Raw genomic sequence first — 15,031 nt, forward strand, 5'->3', positions numbered from 1 at the left:
GGGGAGTAAGGCAGCTCATCAGCACGCTGACGGTAAGTAGGTGCTCGACTCAAAGTTCGTCAACGACACATACTCAGTCAATCGAGGGGGGAGTGAGGCAGCTCATCAGCACACTGACGGTAAGTAGGTGCTTGACTCGAAGTTTGTCAACGACACGTACTCGGTCGATCGAGTGGGGAGTGAGGCGGCTCATCAGCACACTGACAGTAAGTAGGTGCTTGACTCGAAGTTCGTCAACGACACGTACTCTGTCGATCGAGCAGGGAGTAAGGCAGCTCATCAGCACACTGACGGTAAGTAGATGCTTGACTCGAAGTTCGTCAACAACACGTACTCGCAGTCGATAGAGCGGGGAGTGAGGCAGCTCATCAGCACGCTGACGGTAAGTAGATGCTTGACTTGAAGTTCGTCAACGACATGTACTCGCAGTCGATAGAGCGGGGAGTGAGGCAGCTCATCAGCACGCTGACGGTAAGTAGATGCTCGACTCGAAGTTCGTCAACGACATGTACTCAGTCGATCAAGCGGGGAGTAAGGCAGCTCATCAGCACACTGACGGTAAGTAGGTGCTTGACTCGAAGTTCGTCAACGACATGTACTCGCAGTCGATAGAGCGGGGAGTGAGGCAGCTCATCAGCACGCTGACGGTAAGTAGGTGCTTGACTCGGAAGTTCGTCAACGACATGTACTCTCAGTCAATCGAGCGGGGAGTGAGGCGGCTCATCAGCACACTGACGGTAAGTTAGGTGCTCTTGTCGCAGGATCAAACCTCCTCGCTGGACCCATCCTCTGATTGCATCTGTTCCCATTCCATCCAAAGAAAGAAAGAAATGTTTTATTTAACGACGTACTCAACACATTTTATTTACGGTTATATGGCGTCAGGCATATGGTTAAGGACCACACAGATATTGAAGAGAGGAAACCTGCTGTCGCCACTTCATGGGCTACCCTTTTCGATTAGCAGTAAGGGATCTTTTATATGCACCATCCCACAGAGAGGGTAGTACATACCACGGCCTTTGATATACCAGTCGTGGTGCACTGGCTAGAACGAGAAATAGCCCAATGTGCCCACTGACGGGGATCGATCCCACACTGATCGCGCATCGAGTGAATGCTGTACCACTGGGCTACGTCCTGCCCCCATTCCAACCAGTGCACCACAACTGGTATCAAAGGCCGTGGTATGTGCTGTCTTATCGCAAAAAGTGCACAGAAAAGATCCACTGATGCCAATGGAAAAATGTAGCTGGTTTTCATTGAAGATGATGAGTCAAAGTTGCCAAATGTTTTACATTCAAAAGCCGATGAATGTGCTTTAGTGGTGTCGTTAAATAAAACATACTTTGATATTAATTTACCAGTGTTGAAAGATATTACCAGTGTTGTATAGTGAGGAAGATTTTATAAGTGTTGTAGCAAATTTACCAGTATTGTATTGAGAATTCTGCCAATGTTATATAGAGATGAGGATTTTACCTGTGTCATTTTAGAAATGAGGTTTTTACCAGTGATTTAGATGAGGATTTTACCAGTGTCATATAGATGAGGATTTTACCGGTGTCATATAGAAATAAGGATTTTACCAGTGTCATATAGATGAGGATTTTACCAGTGATATAGAAATGAGGATTTTACCAGTGATAAATAGATGATGATTTTACCAGTGATGTAGAAATGAGGATTTTACCAGTGATGTAGAAATGAGGATTTTACCAGTGATAAATAGATGAGGATTTTACCAGTGATGTAGAAATGAGGATTTTACCAGTGATAAATAGATGAGGATTTTACCAGTGATATAGAAATGAGGATTTTACCAGTGATAAATAGATGATGATTTTACTAGTGATGTAGAAATGAGAATTTACCAGTGTTATAGACTTTGAATTGTCCTACAGCTAGAATTAGGATTTCAGTCTTGCCTTTGAAAGTGAAAAAGCAAGATATATGTATTACTTTTTCGGCAAGGGCACCCACTTTTATATTTAGCTAAACGTTGAAGTTGTGTGCTCTATTTGTCATAAACCGTAAGTTCTAGATGAACAAAACTTAGTTTCTGTTGGGGCGGGACGTGGCAAAGTGTTTGCTTGATGTTCAGTTGGTCTAGGATCGATCCCCGTCAGTGGACCCATTGGGCTATTTCTCGTTCCAACTAGTTCTCCACAACTAGTGTAACAAAGGCTGTGGTATGTACTATCCTGTCTGTGGGATGGTGCATATAAAGATCCCTTGCTGCAAATAGAAAAGAGTAGCCCATTAAGTGGCGACAGCCGGTTTCCTCTCAGTATGTGTGTGGTCCTTAACCATGTTTGATGCCATATAACCGTAAATAAAATGTGATGAGTGCATCGTTAAATAAAACATTTCCTTCTTTCCTATGGCTGTTATCACAATGCTTGTAAAAAAATTAAATATTAAACAGGTTTTTATTTTATTTTTTATTTTTAAATATGCTTTGAAATGAACATAATGGTAGCAACTGTCAGTGACATCGAATACAGTAATGGTAGGTGACACACTTTAATTCTTTTGAATTCTTGTTACAGTTGTATTGATTAAAACTTGTGCTTTTTTCTCCAGGTGAAAATAACCTTGGGAAACCGTGATTTCATCTTCGGGGTCTATATCTGCAAAGCTACCAACATCCACGGCACCACGCCTTATGAAATTGCTCTCAGTGAAGCAGGTTAGTGTGACGTACAGTGTAACCCAGGGACGGGATGTAGCCCAGTGGTAAAGTGCTCGCCTGATACGTGGTAGGTCTGGGATCGATACCCGTCGCTGAGCCCATTGGGCTATTTCTCATTCCAGCCAGTGCACCACAAATGGTGTATCAAAGGCTCTGGTATGTGCTATCTTGTGGTGCATATAAAAGATCCCTTGCTACTAATGGAAAAATGCTGTGGGTTTTCGCTCTTAAGAGTTAAAGACTATGTTAAAAATTACCAAATGTTTGACATCCAATAGCCGATGATTAATAAATCAATGTGCTCTAGTGATGTCGTTAAACAGAAAACAAACAGTATGATCCAACAGTGATATCAACTACCACCCATAGTTGGTTTTTTGATCATAGAGTACAACATTAGTTTTATTCATCGGCCAATCCAGAATCATGTTAATTAGTTTGTTTGATGTCAATATTAGTTTTATTCATCGGCCGATCCAGAATCATGTTAATTAGTTTGTTTGATGTCAATATTAGTTTTATTCATCAGCCAATCCAGAATCGTGTTAATTAGTTTGTTTGATGTCAATATTAGTTTTATTCATCGGCCAATCCAGAATTGTGTTAATTAGTTTGTTTGATGTCAATATTAGTTTTATTCATCGGCCGATCCAGAATCGTATTAGCTTGTTTGATGTCAATATTAGTTTTATTCATCGGCCAATCCAGAATCGTGTTAATTAGCTTGCTTGAGGTCAATATTAGTTTTATTCATCAGCCGATCCAGAATCGTGTTAATTAGTTTGTTTGATGTCAATATTAGTTTTATTCATCAGCCAATCCAGAATCGTGTTAATTAGTTTGTTTGATGTCAATATTAGTTTTATTCATCGGCCAATCCAGAATCGTGTTAATTAGTTTGTTTGATGTCAATATTAGTTTTATTCATCGGCCAATCCAGAATTGTGTTAATTAGTTTGTTTGATGTCAATATTAGTTTTATTCATCGGCCGATCCAGAATCGTGTTAATTAGTTTGTTTGATGTCAATATTAGTTTTATTCATCGGCCAATCCAGAATCGTGTTAATTAGCTTGCTTGAGGTCAATATTAGTTTTATTCATCAGCCGATCCAGAATCGTGTTAATTAGTTTGTTTGATGTCAATATTAGTTTTATTCATCGGCCGATCCAGAATCGTGTTAATTAGTTTGTTTGATGTCAATATTAGTTTTATTCATCGGCCAATCCAGAATCGTGTTAATTAGCTTGCTTGAGGTCAATATTAGTTTTATTCATCAGCCGATCCAGAATCATGTTAATTAGTTTGTTTGATGTCAATATTAGTTTTATTCGTCGGCCGATCCAGAATCGTATTAGCTTGTTTGAGGTCAGTATTAGTTTTATTCATCGGCCGATCCAGAATCGTGTTAATTAGTTTGTTTGATGTCAATATTAGTTTTATTCATCAGCCGATCCAGAATCGTGTTAATTAGTTTGCTTGAGGTCAATATTAGTTTTATTCATCGGCCAATCCAGAATCGTGTTAATTAGCTTGCTTGAGGTCAATATTAGTTTTATTCATCAGCCAATCCAGAATCATGTTAATTAGTTTGTTTGATGTCAATATTAGTTTTATTCATCGGCCGATCCAGAATCATGTTAATTAGTTTGTTTGATGTCAATATTAGTTTTATTCATCGGCCGATCCAGAATCATGTTAATTAGTTTGTTTGATGTCAATATTAGTTTTATTCATCGGCCGATCCAGAATCATGTTAATTAGTTTGTTTGATATCAATATTAGTTTTATTCATCGGCCGATCCAGAATCGTGTTAATTAGTTTGTTTGATGTCAATATTAGTTTTATTCATCGGCCGATCCAGAATCATGTTAATTAGTTTGTTTGATGTCAATATTAGTTTTATTCATCGGCCGATCCAGAATCGTGTTAATTAGTTTGTTTGAGGTCAATATTAGTTTTATTCATCGGCCGATCCAGAATCATGTTAATTAGTTTGTTTGATGTCAATATTAGTTTTATTCATCGGCCGATCCAGAATCGTGTTAATTAGTTTGTTTGAGGTCAATATTAGTTTTATTCATCAGCCGATCCAGAATCGTGTTAATTAGTTTGTTTTATGTGTGACGAACTGTAAAGTCAGTCCATTTTAGTAGACCTACATATGTATGCCTCATTCTAACCTCATTACTAGTATGTCAAAATCTGAGGTATGTGTTGTCCTGTTTGTGAGGAAATGCATCTTAACCTTCTGGATTCTGTATTGATTTTTTGCTTAATTTTAAACCAAATTAAGTGATCTAATATACCATAAAAATTCGAAAAATAAAAATAGTACTTACCTTTTCACCTATAAACATTATTTTATGTATTTATAAAAAATTCAAGTGAAAATATGTGAGTAAAAGCTATAAACTTGTGCCCATTCAACGTGGTTTTCGTCCAGCCTTAATTCAGTAGTCAGACGGTTAAAGATCTTCATCTGATTGGGCTTTTCCTCGTTCCAACCAGTGTGCCACAACTGGTCAAATGACGTAGTATGTGCTTTTCTGTCTGTAGGAAAGTGAATATAAACGATCCCTTGTTGCTAATGGAAAACTCTAGCAGATTTCCAGTCAGAATGACCAAATGTTTGCCATCCAATAGCCAATGATTAATTAATGTTCTCTAGTGGTGTCGTTAAACAAAAACAAAGTTCAATTTAAAGTAATAACCTTCCTTCCTTCTGCTGTAGGTGAGCCCGGCGCCCCATTTGTGTCGACCATGAAGACGACCCCGACAACGATCCAGCTGATGATCAGTCCCCCGGCAAACGACGGCGGCCAGGATATTCTCGACTACAAGATCGTCTACAACCTGGAGGGCAAGGAGGAGGTTGTCCAGGCCCCTGTCAGTGAGTACACCCCGCCCTTGTCTGGGAGTATACCCTGCCTTCGTCTGAGTATACCCCACCCCCGTCTGTGTACAGCCCACCCCTGTCTGTGTACAGCCCACCCCTGTCTGTGTACAGCCCACCCCCGTTTGCGAGTACACCCTGCCCCAGTCTGTATACAGCCCATCCCTATCGTTTGTAGTGTAAACCTTCCTTTCCTTTGTAGTGTAAACCTTCCTTTCCTTTGTAGTGTAAACCTTCCTTTCCTTTGTAGTGTAAACTTTCCTTTGTAGTGTCAACCTTCCTTTCCTTTGTAGTGTCAACCTTCCTTTCGTTTGTAGTGTCAACCTTCCTTTCGTTTGTAGTGTCAACCTTCCTTTCCTTTCGTTTGTAGTGTCAACCTTCCTTTCCTTTGTAGTGTAAACCTTCCTTTCCTTTGTAGTGTCAACCTTCCTTTCCTTTGTGGTGTAAACCTTCCTTTCCTTTCCTTTGTAGTGTCAACCTTCCTTTCCTTTGTAGTGTCAACCTTCCTTTCCTTTGTAGTGTAAACCTTCCTTTCCTTTCCTTTGTAGTGTCAACCTTCCTTTCCTTTGTAGTGTAAACCTTCCTTTCCTTTGTAGTGTCAACCTTCCTTTCCTTTGTAGTGTAAACCTTCCTTTCCTTTGTAGTGTCAACCTTCCTTTCCTTTGTAGTGTCAACCTTCCTTTCCTTTGTAGTGTAAACCTTCCTTTCCTTTCCTTTGTAGTGTCAACCTTCCTTTCCTTTGTGGTGTAAACCTTCCTTTCCTTTCCTTTGTAGTGTCAACCTTCCTTTCCTTTGTAGTGTAAACCTTCCTTTCCTTTGTAGTGTCAACCTTCCTTTCCTTTCCTTTGTAGTGTCAACCTTCCTTTCCTTTGTAGTGTCAACCTTCCTTTCCTTTGTAGTGTCAACCTTCCTTTCCTTTGTAGTGTCCTTTCCTTTCCTTTGTAGTGTCAACCTTCCTTTCCTTTGTAGTGTAAACCTTCCTTTCCTTTCCTTTGTAGTGTCAACCTTCCTTTCCTTTGTAGTGTAAACCTTCCTTTCCTTTCCTTTGTAGTGTCAACCTTCCTTTCCTTTGTAGTGTCAACCTTCCTTTCCTTTGTAGTGTAAACTTTCCTTTGTAGTGTATACCTTCCTTTCCTTTGTGGTGTAAACCTTCCTTTCCTTTGTAGTGTAAACCTTCCTTTCCTTTGTAGTGTCTACCTTCCTTTCCTTTGTGGAGTGTCAACCTTCCTTTCCTTTCCTTTGTAGTGTCTACCTTCCTTTCCTTTGTAGTGTCAACCTTCCTTTCCTTTGTAGTGTCAACCTTCCTTTCCTTTGTAGTGTAAACTTTCCTTTGTAGTGTATACCTTCCTTTCCTTTGTGGTGTAAACCTTCCTTTCCTTTCCTTTGTAGTGTCAACCTTCCTTTCCTTTGTAGTGTCAACCTTCCTTTCCTTTCCTTTGGAGTGTCTACCTTCCTTTCCTTTCCTTTGTAGTGTCAACCTTCCTTTCCTTTGTAGTGTCAACCTTCCTTTCCTTTGTAGTGTAAACCTTCCTTACCTTTGTAGTGTCTACTTTCCTTTCCTTTGTAGTGTCTACTTTCCTTTCCTTTGTAGTGTCAACCTTCCTTTCGTTTGTAGTGTTGGGCTTGCAAGCGGGCCCTTATTTTCCTAATTTTTTGGTGAAAATCATAAATTTTCAAATTTGTTGATAAATGCAACATAAAATAAGTGTTGGAATTAATTAAATCTAGCCTTAGTATACTTTCAGATAATGAATATGTTGAATTAATGTATTTCTCAGAAGTCATCTTTCCTTTCCTTTGTAGTGTCAGCTTTCCTTTGTAGTGTATCAGATTCCTTTAATCTGGTTGTGGTGTAAACCTTCGCTGTTGATTTCCATTTGCATGATCTTCTGAGTTGGTAATTAGCTTTTGTAGTTATGTTCTCCCTGGAGGTGAGTACAGAATGTAAACTTTTATATTGATTATTGAATTTCAGTCCTTATTTTTGTGGAAAAAAAGTCCTTAAAATTCCTAAAAATAGCCCTTATTTTTTAAGAATTTTGCCCTAAAAAAGCCCTTATTTTTCACAAAATCTTGCTTGAAAGCCTGTAGTGTCTACCTTCCTTTCCTTTCCTTTGTAGTGTCAACCTTCCTTTCCTTTGTAGTGTCAACCTTCCTTTCGTTTGTAGTGTCAACCTTCCTTTCCTTTCCTTTGTAGTGTAAACCTTCCTTTAGTTTGTAGTGTCTACCTTCCTTTCATTTGTAGTGTCTACCTTCCTTTCGTTTGTAGTGTCTACCTTCCTTTCCTTTCCTTTGTAGTGTCAACCTTCCTTTCCTTTGTAGTGTCAACCTTCCTTTCCTTTGTAGTGTCAACCTTCCTTTCGTTTGTAGTGTCAACCTTCCTTTCCTTTCCTTTGTAGTGTAAACCTTCCTTTCCTTTGTAGTGTAAACTTCCTTTCCTTTCCTTTGTAGTGTCAACCTTCCTTTCCTTTGTAGTGTCAACCTTCCTTTCGTTTGTAGTGTCAACCTTCCTTTCGTTTGTAGTGTCAACCTTCCTTTCGTTTTGTAGTGTCAACCTTCCTTTCCTTTGTAGTGTCAACCTTCCTTTCGTTTGTAGTGTAAACCTTCCTTTCGTTTGTAGTGTCAACCTTCCTTTACTTTGTAGTGTCAACCTTCCTTTCGTTTGTAGTGTCTACCTTCCTTTCCTTTCCTTTGTAGTGTAAACCTTCCTTTCCTTTGTAGTGTCAACCTTCCTTTCCTTTGTAGTGTCAACCTTCCTTTCCTTTCCTTTGTAGTGTCAACCTTCCTTTCCTTTGTAGTGTCAACCTTCCTTTCCTTTGTAGTGTCAACCTTCCTTTCCTTTGTGGTGTAAACCTTCCTTTCGTTTGTGGTGTAAACCTTCCTTTCGTTTGTAGTGTAAGACATTGTTTGACGTTATTGCAGGTAATGACCCGAGCGAGCCCAGGACCAAGTTCACTCTGAGCAATCTTAAAGCCAACTCCGACTACAGGATCACCGTGTCTTCTCGCAACGCCGTCGGTTATGGTGCCGAGACCGTCCTCTCAGAAACTACACCCAATGTCCGTAAGTAACCTCTGACCTTTCTTTCATTCTACCCATATGACTGCCGTTTTAATCTGCAATATCGATTTCCCATATTAAAATGTCATTATTACCCCAGCAGGCACTCATAACGGGGAAAATAAAAATCACTGAGAAATTATCATGCATTGGTTTAACGTACACTACTATTGGACAATTTGACGCCAACAAACCAGTCACCTTGTTGATACTAAATATGACGTCATCATGATTTGGCAAAGCACACACAATGACGTCACGTAGTTTAAAGCGTTTGCTTTTACGTCTTTCTCGTTTCAGTTTTAAACTTGTAATAAAATTGTAGTTTAATGCAATGCATTATAGATTTTCTTTTACAGAATATATTGAACTTTGGGTTTTGAAAATTATCAGTGAAACGTGAATAAAATAAAAAGTTAAAGTAATACCCAGAACGGTAAAGTAGTTTATGTTGTTTCTAAATACATGGACGTGTTTGACTGTTACGGGGATTTACACATTTTTCACGGTTATGGCCCTTGAACTTAGGAGATATGAAAATTTGTTTGGCCTGATAGCAGTCCTCTGAGAATTGAACATTTGCATTAACCATTTATGGGTTACACAAAAACAAATCCAGGTAACCCATTTTGTTTTTCACGTAACCCATGATGAACATGTAAATGATGTCATAAATTCAATGTGCAAACGAAAAATGGACTAGTCCAGGGCTAGCAAAACATGTCGCCATCTTGTCTATTAAACAATTCCAGAAATTGTCAGTTATTTTCTTTAAAATGTTAATTATTATATGAAATTATTTCGCCAAACTAGAATAAAATTCACCAACTGCTTTCAAAATTCACAATTGGCAAATTTGGAAAATGCCAAAGCTAGCCCTGGGTTACACAAACTATACTTATGTGATGATTATGTCAGTGACCTGGATGGGGGATAGGGGACATGTATTGCTTTAGCCACGACTCTGAGAAAGCTTCTTAACAAAACAAATGGGATCCTCTTTAATTAAGGAATTAAAGTAGCATTGCCCAAGTTGTATTTGTTATTTTTGTTGCAGGTATTCCAGGGAAGCCGGTGATAACCTCGAGTCACTATGGCGACAAACCGACCAGCTACACAGCAACGTGGGAAGAACCTCTGACGGGCGGCTCTCCTCTCACTCACTACGATATTTCATACTCAAAAGTGAGTACTCACTTTTACCATAGGTCACATTTTAAGGTATCAAATTATACTCAAAAGTTAGTACTCATTTCCTTATTCTGGAATTGACTTTACCAAAAAAATATATATAAAAATGTTATAATGCCGGCCCTAATCTAGAATTGAAAAAGTAGAAGTGACTTCTGCCATCCCAGAAGAAAGGGTCGAAGTTTTGAGAAAAACAGTTAAAGTGAATATTTATCAGTACATTTCATGTTTTGCTATGTTCAGCGTTTATTCGAAAAACTTCTGATTATACACTTGGTTCCAGTCGTAATATTTCAATATAAAATATTAATACATCGGTAATAATTTAAACAAAATAATTGTATGTTTCATCAAAAACGTGATATTATTAAGTAGTTGACATGCATCAATATACAGTCTGGTGCCAAAGTAAAAACACAGACCGACAGTATAGCAGTATGCATTATGATACTAAACAAGTCAGGGTCTTGACGTCTGTTGTGTAATTTTGTTTCTGAAATCTGATTAGGTCCAAAATATTGCAACGAACCACCTCAGTGGATCCATTCAACTGATTGTTTTTTCTCGTTCCAACCAGTGCACCACAACTGGTCAAAGGCTGTGGCAGGTGCTGTCGTGTCTGTGGAGTGGTACATATAAAATATCCCTTGCTGCTAATGGAACAATGTGGAGGGTTTCCTCTGATGACAAAACAAACTAGCTAATGATTAATTAATCAACGTGCTTAGAGGTGTCGTTAAACACAACAAACTAGCTAATGATTAATTAATCATTGTGCTTAGAGGTGTCGTTAAACACAACAAACTAGCTAATGATTAATTAATCAACGTGCTTAGAGGTGTCGTTAAACACAACAAACTAGCTAATGATTAATTAATCAACGTGCTTAGAGGTGTCGTTAAACACAACAAACTAGCTAATGATTAATTAATCAACGTGCTTAGAGGTGTCGTTAAACACAACAAACTAGCTAATGATTAATTAATCAACGTGCTTAGAGGTGTCGTTAAACACAACAAACTAGCTAATGATTAATTAATCAACGTGCTTAGAGGTGTAGTTAAACACAACAAACTAGCTAATGATTAATTAATCAACGTGCTTAGAGGTGTCGTTAAACACAACAAACTAGCTAATGATTAATTAATCATTGTGCTTAGAGGTGTCGTTAAACACAACAAACTAGCTAATGATTAATTAATCAACGTGCTTAGAGGTGTCGTTAAACACAACAAACTAGCTAATGATTAATTAATCATTGTGCTTAGAGGTGTCGTTAAACACAACAAACTAGCTAATGATTAATTAATCAACGTGCTTAGAGGTGTCGTTAAACACAACAAACTAGCTAATGATTAATTAATCAACGTGCTTAGAGGTGTCGTTAAACACAACAAACTAGCTAATGATTAATTAATCAACGTGCTTAGAGGTGTCGTTAAACACAACAACTAGTGCTTAGAGGTGTCGTTAAACACAACAAACTAGCTAATGATTAATTAATCATTGTGCTTAGAGGTGTCGTTAAACACAACAAACTAGCTAATGATTAATTAATCAACGTGCTTAGAGGTGTAGTTAAACACAACAAACTAGCTAATGAGTAATTAATCAACGTGCTTAGAGGTGTCGTTAAACACAACAAACTAGCTAATGAGTAATTAATCAACGTGCTTAGAGGTGTCGTTAACACACAACTAGCTAATGAGTAACTAATCAACGTAATAGAGTAATTAATCAACGTGCTTAGAGGTGCTTAGAGGTGTCGTTAAACACAACAAACTAGCTAATGAGTAATTAATCAACGTGCTTAGAGGTGTCGTTAAACACAACAAACTAGCTAATGAGTAATTAATCAACGTGCTTAGAGGTGTCGTTAAACACAACAAACTAGCTAATGAGTAATTAATCAACGTGCTTAGAGGTGTCGTTAAACACAACAAACTAGCTAATGAGTAATTAATCAACGTGCTTAGAGGTGTCGTTAAACACAACAAACTAGCTAATGAGTAATTAATCAACGTGCTTAGAGGTGTCGTTAAACACAACAAACTAGCTAATGAGTAATTAATCAACGTGCTTAGAGGTGTCGTTAAACACAACAAACTAGCTAATGAGTAATTAATCAACGTGCTTAGAGGTGTCGTTAAACACAACAAACTAGCTAATGAGTAATTAATCAACGTGCTTAGAGGTGTAGCTAATGAGTTAAAGGTGTCGTTAAACAACAAACTAATGACTAGCTTAATCGTTAAACACAACAAACTAGCTAATGATTAATTAATCAACGTGCTTAGAGGTGTCGTTAAACACAACAAACTAGCTAATGATTAATTAAAACAAACTAGCTAATGATTAATTAATCAACGTGCTTAGAGGTGTAGTTAAACACAACAAACTAGCTAATGATTAATTAATCAACGTGCTTAGAGGTGTCGTTAAACACAACAAACTAGCTAATGATTAATTAATCAACGTGCTTAGAGGTGTCGTTAAACAAAACAAACTTTAACTGTAACTGTTTGCTTTGTTTCAGGTGGAGGTGAAGGGTGAGGCCCCCAACTGGATGGTGGACCGGATCTTGAATGGTCCGATCAGGAAGAAGATTCCGCAAGGGGAGATAACCAACTACAGGCTCGACCGGCTGGAGCCCGAGACGTTCTACAAGGTGGACATCATCGCGGTCAATTCTATCGGAGAGTCGCCCGTGGGAAGCAAGATCTTCAAAACTTCAAAGGGACTCAATGGTCAGTCGCTTTTCATAACACTTCTAACAAATGTCGTCTTCACAAACAGTCATGGTTATTTTATTTTTTCCATTTACAAATATGCTTTATCGTCTAATTAATAAAACATTTTACTTTTACTGTTACGGAATGGAATGTTCACAAATAATGGGGTAGGGGATGATGGACAAGAATCTGGGGCGGGGGGGGTGTCTAAATATTACTTTCTGGCACAGATAAATTATTATAAAGGTTAAATGGATAAGTCGTTTTTAATAACATTTTATTTCCAAGAAATGAATTACTCCAAGATAATGGAAAGAGATGGGGTAGTTACAGGATTTGTAGGCAGGCATTCTAGGTATTTTGTTTTAAATATCCTCTTTTCTTACACAAACACATTTTTTAAAGATTAACTGTATATTTACTTTTCAAATATTAAGTAAGAAGGCATATGAGTGACAGTGTTTCTGCCAGAAAGAATTTTTGGGGTATGGCGCTGTGAACCACAGTCAACGGGATATGGGGGACTCCCTCAGAACGAAAATGGGTTTAGGTTAGGTTTAAGAAAATCAAACAGTAATGATAAAACTAATTAATTTTGTCAAAAAGTTAACTTAAAAAAATAAAATCTGCAAAAAAATTTTGGTATGGTGCCATACCCATTTTACCCTCTGGCAGAAACCCTGTGGGGAACTTGTTAGTTGTATTTTTGATCAGTAGAGTTCTCACCCCGGCAGACCCATTGCTTTTTTTCCCAAAGGATGTGGTATGTGCTGTCTTGTCTGAGAGAGAGTGCATAGATAAAAGATAGCTTGAAAGTTGCTCATAGTGGACAAATGTAGCACCTTTCCTCTGAAGGCTGTGTCAGAATTAACAAATATAAAAGATCTTTTAAAAAAGCCACTTGCATTTTGAAAGAAAGTCTTTAATGATTTGATATTACTTCCTTTAAGTTAATTGGAATATTGAAATACTGCTTAAACAACAACACAACCAATATTTATGTACTTGGCGCTATGGTATCTATGGTTTTAAATGATATATATCTGATAGTCTAAGTCTTCACAGTTACAAATATGACATCTCTAGGAATTTTAGAAAGCAAAAAGTAGGGACAGTTCCAGACTTGATTATATGGGTGGGTGCTGGAGGCAACGTAATTGTTTAATCCAGATGGGTCTGATGACAGTAGTAAGGTTTTCGCATACTATAATTTTATGTTGTGGATTGGTGGGTGTTCAAAACTAAAATGTGATTGATTTTGGAGGAGCTCTCAATTAGTCGTATTGTATATGATTACTGTACTTCCCGTATGCAATCAGATGTTTTTGTAGTGGACAAAACCTTGAACTACATAAGAACAACGCATGTTGTAATCTTTGTAATGTCAGAACACATTTGGCAGCCCATGCAGTTCATCTTAAAATCAAAAAGTGTTTCAACAATTTGTGATGGCATTTATGCTGTCTGTATTAAAGTTTTATTTACAACATTTTATTAGTAATATTCTGTTTCATGATAAAAATGGTCACAAATTGTTCAGGCGACTTAAAACTCCAGCATACGATACATTTGTTGGTGAAATTAATTTATATAGGGTGATCTCCCAATACAATTGAGGAAGGAAAAGTATTTTAATGTGAATGCTGAAACTTAATTATAATTAAGTCGAATTGCACAGGCTGCTTGATAAAAAATCTTACATGTATGACATAGCTTCCTAGCCAAGAAGTAGGATTTTGTGTTTATTTTTCAGTTGATATTTCAGTTTATTTATTTTTGTCTAACTTCATCTTGGTTTCAGAATGATGAAAATTGTTGTTTGTTTTAGCCAAAAGCATGGAACATTTTTAAATATTCATGTGCTGTCATTTTCATGGTTTCCTTCATTGCCATTTGTTACCATGGATATCGTTCATTTCAGGACTTCCTGTGTCTCGTGGTAAGGGTGACTAGTTCAAATTGTTCATTCATTAATATCTCTACTAACTTCTCATCATTTGATAGGCGTTTTTCTTCCAAGCAGTCGTGAAAATGTCGTATGTCCATGAACATATACATTCTAAAGTCGTCCATTTCTTTCCGAGACATATTCATTTCAAATCCATGCATATGTGTGTTTCGTTTAGACATACATAAGCATATATTATTTAGACTTTTGCATTAGTGTGATTGAGTAGCAGTTGTTATCCTCTTCGAGAGTTTACTTAGTGTTAGAGTTGTGTACCTTGGTTGCGATAACTTGGAGTGTTTCTAGCATTTGTGTTGTTTATCTTAATTGTGTAGGATGGAGGTCTTACTACAGATGTTTGACACTTTTAGGTCACCTACTAAATCACTATTTAATTATTTATTTGAAATTATATTTAGGAAAATATTGAGATACTGTATATGTATATATATATTCATCATATATCTTACATTTTCAGTGCAATCAAAGTATGTGATATTTTTCAGATA

General features: G+C 37.4%; 1 protein-coding gene across 8 annotated transcripts in view; it reads left to right on the forward strand.

The window, feature by feature from the left end:
- Positions 1-15,031, forward strand: part of LOC121385766 (fasciclin-2-like) — a 131,576-nt gene that overhangs the window by 61,439 nt on the left and 55,106 nt on the right. For 4 of the 8 annotated variants that reach the window (XM_041516537.1, XM_041516540.1, XM_041516542.1 and 1 more), the window contains exons 11-16: positions 2,587-2,692; positions 5,430-5,588; positions 8,514-8,654; positions 9,709-9,836; positions 12,379-12,589; positions 14,496-14,513. In XM_041516537.1, coding sequence (XP_041372471.1) covers positions 2,587-2,692; positions 5,430-5,588; positions 8,514-8,654; positions 9,709-9,836; positions 12,379-12,589; positions 14,496-14,513 — 763 coding nt within the window. The remainder of the gene's footprint in view (positions 1-2,586; positions 2,693-5,429; positions 5,589-8,513; positions 8,655-9,708; positions 9,837-12,378; positions 12,590-14,495; positions 14,514-15,031) is intronic. The other 4 variants (XM_041516538.1, XM_041516539.1, XM_041516544.1 and 1 more) reach the window with 1 other exon arrangement.

This window comes from Gigantopelta aegis, chromosome 12 (assembly GCF_016097555.1).
Source record: "Gigantopelta aegis isolate Gae_Host chromosome 12, Gae_host_genome, whole genome shotgun sequence".
NCBI classification, from domain to species: domain Eukaryota; kingdom Metazoa; phylum Mollusca; class Gastropoda; order Neomphalida; family Peltospiridae; genus Gigantopelta; species Gigantopelta aegis.